Here is a 9,516-nt window from a genome sequence, read left to right as displayed (position 1 = left end):
GGCCCTCCCGGGCTGGGCCCCCGCCCACCTTCCGGGGGTGTTTCAGCGGGGACTGACCCTCCTCGGCCGCGCTCTCCGTGCCCCTTCCCGTGGGGGTGGGCGGGCAGGGGAGCACGGCTCCGACTCCTCTCCCCGGCCCTGCCGTCCCGGTTACTGCGTTGGTGGGGAAGTCACTCTTTTAAACAGTTTCCTGGGAATTTTTTTATCTTCCTGTTAGTGACTGTGGCATCCAGGTGCTTCCAAAAGTCCCGAGTCGCCGCTGGGATAGGGGGAGAAGGGAAAGTCTTCAGAAAAGCAGCTGCTTCTTTCTTAAAAAAGAAAATAAATGTTTTTCTTGCTGCCTGCTTCATGGCCCCTGCAGTCCCCGTTCGGGAAAGCCGGCGGGTTCTGCCCCGCTTGAACGGGCAAAGGGGACTCGCCTGGGAACAGGGCACCTGTGGCGCGTCGGTGCTTGTTTCCTACACGTGAAGGGATTCCAGGCGTTTGGGTTCTACAACTTTAAAAAATTTTTTTTTTTTTAATGTTTGCATCTCTGTGGGATATGTCTATGTTAACCTTGGGCCTGCATTTAATTTCTGTATCGCTAGTATTGCATTCTAGCCATTTATGGCCTCTTCAAGGATTTTCATTTAAAACCGACCCACATTTTCATTTTCTGGCTGTTTGGTAGCTTCAGAATTTAAATTAACGATGTGCAATCTTTTGTCAGATGACCTGTGGGCATGAATGCCAGCAGAAATGTCTGAACAGCCACAATGCAAACGTGTAAATGCTCCCGAAACTCAGCTCTGAAGAGAAAGCTGTGAGTTGCCTGGCCCTGCTCCGGGCGGCTGGAGGAGCTGAAGTTGGGCCCTCGGGATGAGAGAAATCGGAAAGCAAACCAGGCATCGCTTTGCAACGTCGCACGCGTTTCTGTAGTGCGAAGAGCGAAGTTTAAACGTCTGTTGAACCCTAGGCTATTGCTTCCGAAAGGGTTTTTTTGTTATTGTTGTATTTTGGAATCAGTCATTTCTGTTGAGTACAGTTTTGTAAAATCATACTTGGAAATACAGAACACCTGCCCTTAAGAATCATGGGGATCGGTTAATCTTTCCTAAACCTTTGATTTTTAGGGTCATGTTTAGGAGGTGACTCCACTCTGGCGTTTCTTCAGTTTTGAGGGAGATGTGTTTGGAAGTTTTTGCTTGATAAATGCTTTCATTGAAATGCTTCTGCAGGGCTGACAGGTGTAATCACCTACGGTGTGATCTTGGTAATTATGGATAGCAACAGGGCATCATTGTTAGAACTTGGTGCTAAATTAAACTGCTTTGATTAATTGTAAATCCGTAAGATTATTCCAGTGTTTCGAGCTGAGTTTTCATCTTTATCAGTTTAAGTGCCCACACAGGGGATCAGCTAAGGAAATTGAGTTGAGACTAATAGTTAACAATTTACCGTACATCATGGATTTTCGGTTAAGTGATAAAAGGCTGGCAGGAAATGAGAAATTGATACCTCAAATAAGAGTAAACATGTGTTAAGTGTAGCTTTTACAAGATTGTTTGATAAATTATAAATTGGTTTAGGCAAAGCACAATCCGTACCGACGTATTTCGGTTGGTTTGAAGCTGATAACACCAACACTTGAAATAAGTTTATACATCTGGAGGCAGATCCGTGGCTGATGTAAATTGTCATAAGCGCTGTTGACGCTAATTGGGTTCCAGCAATTTATGCTGATGGAGAGTATGCCTCAGTATCTGTAATAAACAGCGTTTTGTATTGGTGGGATATGAGTCGAGAAGGAGCTGGAATTAACTCTGAAGATGCAAGCAGACTTTTGTTAGGGACATGGGATTTTAAGCAAATGAATTTTTTTTTGAAGCTTGGTTTGTAGGTAGGTGTGAGACGAGACATGCAAGTTAGCTTATGTGTTACTTTGCAGGAGGTGTTAGAAGTTTTGCGCCTAAGTTACGTCCTCATTCTGCAAAAGCTTTTGCGAACGCTTAGCTTTGTGTATAATTTCACTGATACCAGTAACACTGCTCACGTGTCAGAGTCAGCATGTGCAGCCTTGGACCCTGAAAAGCACATAAGAAAAACTTTGTGCAGTGCTTTAAAGGTCTCTCATCTATAAAGCAAGAAAGGATTTTGTTTTTGCTTAACTAAAAAGATGCTTCTAAAGCTTAGTGATCAGAGGATCTGGCCCAGCAGCACAGTCCACGTTGTTTGCCGAGATGTGAAGCAAACCAATGACGGCAGCCCCGCAGTACTGCTGCTCAAGTACTGCGTTTCCTAGATCAAAGGTTAGGATTAGAAATAATTGTATTATTTTCTGTTGCAGATCCGTGTTTATATATTCCTCGTTTTGCACACATGCTTGAGTTTGGGGATAAGAACCACGAGGTGTCCATGACGGCTCTCAGGCTGTTGCAGAGAATGAAGCGGGACTGGATGCACACCGGCCGCCGGCCCTCCGGGCTCTGTGGAGCGGGTATGTCAGACGCTGGGTGTATCGCTTCCCCCGCGGCGGGTTGGACGGGAGAGTCTGGGAGTTGGGAACAGACGAGGCCTTTCTCATTTCCTCAGTGATGCCACGTTCTCTGGGTTTTGTGCTGTCAGGCACCTACAGATTATATAGGCCTCATCGAAATAGTTTCTGAAACTCAAACTTTATTTTTGCCCTTGCTCCTACATTACTCGCTCAGATCCTTTGTATCTTATGTTTTGGATATTTTAACCTCCTTTCTGGTGCTCTTCTCGCCCCTACTCTCTGCAAGCTCTAGCTGCTAAAAGGCTTTTTGTCAGCTAAAATGACACCATTAGTGCAAGCACTTTGATTTGTGTCTTTACACAGAGTCTTATGCAAGGAATGCCCTCTTTGACCTGTTCTGTGAAATTATTTTCCTCTCCTTCTTCATCTTTTTCCAAGATCCGTTGCTGTCATGATGCTTACGAAAAACCTACTGGTTTGGGAGGGCTAGGTTAAAAGGTAGTCAGTACCCGCCAGTGAGGTCAGAGTAACGAAGGGTGTAGATAGTCACAGAGTTGATGTATGCGCTTTATTTTATTTGAAAGATCTTACATGTGCATGCTGGAATGAGAAATAGCGCTCAAACCTTAGGGAACCCAGGACTATGCAATCTTCCTGAAATTTCTAGCCTCTTTTTGTTAATAGTACTTGCTTGTTGCACGTTGCTAAAAAATTGAGTATAGGCTCTATGGGAGACTAGCCTGGTCTTTGATTCACTACATAGACTATATCCACACGAGCAAGTAATCTGATTCAACAGACGTGGATCAATAGATTGAAGCAGGTGGTACCGAGTCCCCTACATCCATCCACGCAATATGCAGTTCATGCGGTGTACTGTGGACTGGGTTTAGTTTGGTTCTCTGGCCTAAATGTCTGTGCCATACGTTGTTTGAAGGACCAGTTGTTAGTTCAGCCCCTGACGTTCCCATTAGGAACTGGAGCACTTCAAACACATACCTGAAGTGGAGCTGTGGTTTAGTTTCCTCTGAAAGGAGTCACTTTTGCGTGCTTAAAACTGTTCTGCGCACTGAGCCACAGCACGGTGAGTGGGGGCGATGCTTCAAAACGGGGCTAGTGCTCTGAATCAACACGCTAATGTAAATGCAGCCAGTACTAGTTACCCAGCTGTACAGAGGGTCTTGCAGGCGAGCACTTGGGCACTAGGAAGACGGTGATAGTGGTGACAGCAATGAGGATAATGGCTTAAGTGGATTCAGTGTTTCACTTCTGGCTTCTGGAAGAGTTAACTGGAGATCTTTTTATTCAGGACAAGTAAATTCTGCTAAAAAGACGGCCACTCTGAAAATATGTGAACAGTGAGATGTTCTTGTGCTGTATTTAAGTAGCTGACCATGGTTTCCCAAATGCTAAAGCACAGAATTTTTCAGGGTGCAATTTGCAATCAGCTTAATTTTATTGGGTAGGAAGCAAAGTTTGTAAAGTCAAGTCAATCACCTGTATTCAGGGACACAGCTGAGCACAAGCATTTACAGCTCTTTAGCTGAAGGCAGGGACAAAGAGAGGGTATAGTTACCTGACTGTTTTCTGCTTTTCTTTGGGAAATTTTCTTCTTTTTGACATTGACTTTCCCTGCTTATTCTCTAGCTCTGCTAGTGGCAGCAAGAATGCATGATTTCCGACGTACTGTTAAAGAGGTCATCAGGGTGGTCAAGGTTTGTGAGTCTACATTAAGGAAAAGGTCAGTGCAGTTTTATTGCTTTTATCTTTCATTTACAGTACTGAAAAGTGGTGTAGTCTAAAGTGAATGTATGTCAGAGAAAACCAGGTTCTTTTCATTTTCAGAGGCGCCCAGAATAAAATAGGTACAACATGTTTTAGCTGGTCACTTTTAAGTACTAACACCTGCCTCTTACGTAAGGCCTCAAAAGCTTAGCAAAGATGGTAAGGAGCACTGTGCCCATTTAACAGGTGAAGAGTTGAAGGCAAAAAAATGTTGGGTCAGAAATGTTAACAGTGTAGTCATGTCCTCAGAAGAAATGATTGATTCTCAAAGCTGAGGATGTACTGTAGGATTATTTTCTCATTAATCCAGAATACGGTGCTGAAAAGTCTTGTCCTTTAGCTGTTATTGAACAGAACTTTTCAAAATATTTTGCTGAAATGTTCTTTTTTGATAGCGTAGTGCTGCTAATAAATAGAAGACAGCGCAGTGAGTCTAATGATAAGTTCACTGAAGGGGCCAGAAGTGGAATTATTAGCAGAATGTGAGCCTGAAAATGGGAATTTCCCCAGTACCTTTGGCTTTTTTTTTTTTTTAAAAGCTCTAGTAGCATTTTCCATATTTTGATGAAGTAAGCAGTCACCCAGTTTCCCTCATGTTAGTTTTGAAAAGCTGTAACACTTTCTTTCCCCATAGGTTCAGTAAAAAATGATGTAACTGTGAAATACCATGCTTTCTGTTGCCCCCAGTTGGAAATTTTTGTACCACCAATAAATTCTGAACTTTGTTCTACCAAGGTTTGTCTTTAGAAAGCTCCCCTGGTGTCTTTCTTTCTCTCCACCTTGCTGAGACCAGCTTTAGCACATCCAGCTGAGTCTAATACTTGTTAATAATATTCACTACTTAATTGTGAAAAATGGTTTTGCCTCAGATCTTAATTTGTGGAACAGAAATGTTACTATTTCCCTACCATGCATGAGTGGTATAGGGATAAATTTAAAGTGTTTGAAGTGTTTTAAGGTACTACAACAGTAAGGATGGAGCAGTACAAATGCCACTTTTTTTCCTCTGGTCAACAGGTCATGTGTTTTAATGTGCATTTTGTATGATTAATGATTTATACACCCACAGTCTACTTCAAGATGCCTTGGTTAAATAGTTAAAGAGTTCATTCCTACTAAGAAAATAAGCATCATAAATTAGAGTTGGAAGGAAAATTAATTTGAGCAATTGTTTCAAGTGAAGAAATCTTACTTCAAAATTCATGCTTTGAAATGTTTACTCAAGTCACACACATCAACTAAAATGACAGCGTTATTTACTTTGACAGGGTAAACGTGACAACTGAATTATTTTCAGGCAGCTATAATTACAACTGTATTTATCATGAATCCATAAATTTGATTGATGTTTTTCAAATAAGAGCATGTTATATAGTATTTAACGAAGGCAAATAAAAAAAATACCTTTGAATAACTCCTGCACTCCAGTTTTTTTCCTCTTCTTTCAAGAATTCCTCTCAAAATGCCATCGGGTGGAAGTTGTCTAAATTAATAAGCACTTGTTTCACGTTCTTAAAAATTTCTTTGCATCTCAGTTTGATGTACAGTTTTATTTCCTTTTAATTATTGCTATAGTTACTCTGTTTGTAAAGAGCTACTGCTGCTTTGTGCGTTGTGAAGGTGTTGAGCGTAGCTGGGTGAACGCTCATTAATGGACGGCGTTGGACGCTACGCTCACTGCTGATGGCTTTGCCCTGACAGCTCTTGAAGTGAAACCAAACAGGAGTCCAGATAATGCTGAAATGTCCAACCTGCAGGTTCTGCTGTATGGTTTGATTTAGCTCCCAGTTGGCTACATGGCTCCTGGGGAAGCACAGACCATTGGACGATGGATTTGCTTTCGGTGACGATGGATTTCCATGGCAGAAATCTGCAAGGGAAGGGGCGGCACTGACACAAGGTGCTTTCTCCCCCTGCCCTGCGGAGGCTGCCCAGCAGTCTGGGGGGGAACAGGGCTGTGTTGATCAGTGGATCATCCTCAGGGCTTAGCTGAGGATACGGGAGTGATGATTTTTAAGAAAGCCCTGCTTGGCTTCCTGCTTCAGGAAGACCCTCAGCAAGGGGTGGCAGCCCTTCCCTGAGAAGGGCACTATTTCTGATCCTGTGCAATGCAGCTGATGCAACTGTGTAGAAAAGGATTCGATCACCCTGTTGTCCATCAGCTGGAGAGCATCAAGCCCTACGTGCCTGCAGTCTTATCACCTCTTTGACCACCGTGTGCAGGAGGAGTAGCTCTTAGGAGGAGGTTCATAAAAACATGATGTACCTTCAGGTCATAAAAATGAATGATTTGATCATAAAGGGAATCTGATTTGGAAGGAAAAAGCGACAAAGCATGGCCCCATGCACCCTGTCACTCATCTTCGAATCAAGAGTTCTTAATTTAACCACCTGTTTGGTTAAAATCGCTGTGTGTTTATTTATAATATGCGTGGGTTTTTGGTAGGATCTTGGTAAGAAAACTTTGTAGTTGCTTCACAGGGCCTTCTAACTTTATGTTTTGAAGCACACAATTAAAATGTAAAGCTTATTACTGTTGTTGAAAGTGAACATATTAAATATTAATAAATGCACTGATAATTCTATCTCATTTCCAGTCTAATTGAAATGATATTAACTTATATATCACTTTGTATATTCAAAGTACTGTACAAATATTAACTAATTAGTCAAATTGTTATTTTCTATGTAATCATCTGTGGAGAGAGCAGAAATTAACTTTTAATAAACCCAACCCTTTTATTTAGTTTAATCCTCACATTTGTGCTGTGTTCAATGCACCTGTCTTCGCTGCTGCCTTTTTAACCTTTACGTACTCTGCCCCTTCATCCGTTTATTCACCTATTACATACTTTCTCTGCATACTAAATCCTGTCTTATCTGCAGTGAGAATAATTTTTGTGATATTTGCCCATTATCTAATACTGTGTGGCCCTTACAGCTGTTTGAAGATCTTAGGCACTTCTTCAATAGAAATAAATAAAAAAATCCGCTTATCGTCGTTAACACTTGCATTTTACTTCTTTGGCTTACTCTATCTTTAAATTGAGCTGCTTTTTACATAAAAAATACTTCTTCTCAGTTCCATAAAGTACTATCTGTTAAAAAACGTATTTGTGATGAACTTCAGAAGAAGTAAAACTTCATTTAGAAGGAATTGGAATGAAAGGCCAGAATGGGTTTAAAGCACGCATTTTTGAGGTGAATGTTTTTTCTGGCAACATTTTTGGTGAAGGAAGACAATACTTGTACGAAGGAACTCCCATTTACCAGGCTGGGTGAAGATGCTGCAGGGACTTTCATAAATGGGGTCCTTTGCTCATATCCTGGGGACCCAGCTACAGCTGTTTCAATGACTACGCTGGTAATTTTCTGGAAAATTGAAGATTTATGCATAGAGATAAATGTATTGCTTGCAGCTTTTCTTATTTTTTTTTCATTTCTGCAACATATAGCTCACATAAACTTCATGTCCAAGCTCCCAGTGCAGTCTCAAGCCAGGCAGGCTTCTGTGAGCGCAGGCAAGGTGAGGAGCAGGTTGATACGTGAGTCCAGAGTCGGGATGGGAAGAGAAGGTAACAGGGATGCTTGTAGCTGGGAGGTGGCTGTGAGGTTACGTTTTGCAGAACACCGAAGCCGAATCAAGGCCGGGACTGAAGGGAAAGGCGTGAAGAAGTCTGCGTTCGGCTGTGATCCAAGTAAAGCCATGCTAAAATCCTGTGAAAGGTATCTGATGAATTAAGTGAGAGCTGTTTGCCTAAGGTATTTGAGCATGGAGAAAGGTAGAGGATGCTCAGTACGTCAGAGTTGTGTAAGTGCTCTTGGTTGAAGTGCGGTGTGGAGAGAAGCTTCCAGAAAACTGGGCAAGTTACTTCATGTAAAGGAGCTCATGGTGGTGTCCGCTCTGATCTCAGATCAGCAGCCGTGGAGCTCCTTCACTGGCCACTGTTGTGATCAGCTAAGAAAGTAAATTGAGAAATATTTTATGTCTCCAGTTAAATAATTTCAAGTGGCTTATAGATGATTTCTAGAACTCTGTCTAGTAGGGCGCGTAAAATACAACTTGATCCACGCGGGTTGGTATTGCATACCTTTATAAGTTGGATTGTCCGTTTTAATGAAAAAAGGTTTTATTTTTGAGGAATCCAATTTCATGGGCAATGTTCCTTATTATAAATCCGGCTTCTATACAGCTAGTAAGCTAATACATTAATTAGATTCCTAATATATTTTAGTACTTCATACTTCCTTAAAAAATGTCATTTCAAAATTATTTGGTGTCTGTAACTTTTGATACAATAATTAACTTACTAGCATTAACTTGGGCTTAGATCTTGTAAACAGTTTTCTCTGTGTTTGACTTTCCTCATCTGAGCGGCTGTTAAGAAACTAAGCAGCATTCTATTTTTCTTTTCCGGGAGATCATGGACTGGTTTTGACAGACCACAGCAGAGGAACCATGCTAATGAAACAAAATTTTAAGGAATGCTAAAGCATTTTGTTTCATTAGCATGGTGTGAACACTTGAATCGGGGAAAAAACCCAAGAACAAAAAATTCCAGGTGGTTTAGACCGGTGGACTTCTGGGATGGCCAGGGAGATCCGTTGGTGGGATTATTGGTGGGCTAACCATGTGCACAAGTGTCAACCCGAGTTAACCGCCTGTGTAAGTGTTTGCAGAATCAGGGCTTTAAAATTTATGCTAACGAATTTGTGATAATTTTAAATCTCTGTTTTGGTGTGAGCAAGGAAAAGTAACTAATTCTAAAAGGTGCTTTTATTTAGTACAATAAATCTTTCAGGATACCCATTCTTTAATACTTAGAAAAATGACAGAGAGTTGCCAGCAAATGAGCACCATAAATTATCAGTCACCAATTAATTTGCAGTAAATGACTGTGTGCGTATGCTCTCAGTCCATCGCAAAAAGAGGTGAAATGTATTAATGTAGTACACCATGGAAGTTGTTTAAGTGAAAATATTTCTCTTTACAGTTGCATTGGGCCGGCAACACAGACAGACTAATTTAGCACTTTTCAGGTGATAAGTTGTAAGTTGTAAAACCACAGTAACTGGAACACCTCTAATTTTGTCCTTACCTTTAGTAATGAGATATTCATTCATATAGGCTTTAAAAATACCTTTTTTATATTGCTGCAAGTATGTGTAAAATTGTATATATGTACAATGATTACATATAAGGAGATTATGCTTCTCTATTTATATACTGGTGGATACTGGAAATCTTTTTTTAA

At 41.2% G+C, this 9,516-nt stretch overlaps 1 protein-coding gene across 1 annotated transcript in view; it reads left to right on the top strand.

The window, feature by feature from the left end:
* BRF1 (BRF1, RNA polymerase III transcription initiation factor 90 kDa subunit) overlaps positions 1-9,516 on the top strand; it is a 174,305-nt gene that overhangs the window by 83,294 nt on the left and 81,495 nt on the right. Inside the window, exons 6-7 of the mRNA XM_009332719.1 lie at positions 2,327-2,476; positions 4,124-4,217. Coding sequence (XP_009330994.1) covers positions 2,327-2,476; positions 4,124-4,217 — 244 coding nt within the window. The remainder of the gene's footprint in view (positions 1-2,326; positions 2,477-4,123; positions 4,218-9,516) is intronic.

Source organism: Pygoscelis adeliae, unplaced genomic scaffold (assembly GCF_000699105.1).
Source record: "Pygoscelis adeliae isolate BGI_AS28 unplaced genomic scaffold, ASM69910v1 Scaffold179, whole genome shotgun sequence".
Classification (NCBI taxonomy): domain Eukaryota; kingdom Metazoa; phylum Chordata; class Aves; order Sphenisciformes; family Spheniscidae; genus Pygoscelis; species Pygoscelis adeliae.
Note: the sequence above shows the minus strand (reverse complement) of the source record. Positions and strands in the feature narration are given on the sequence as shown.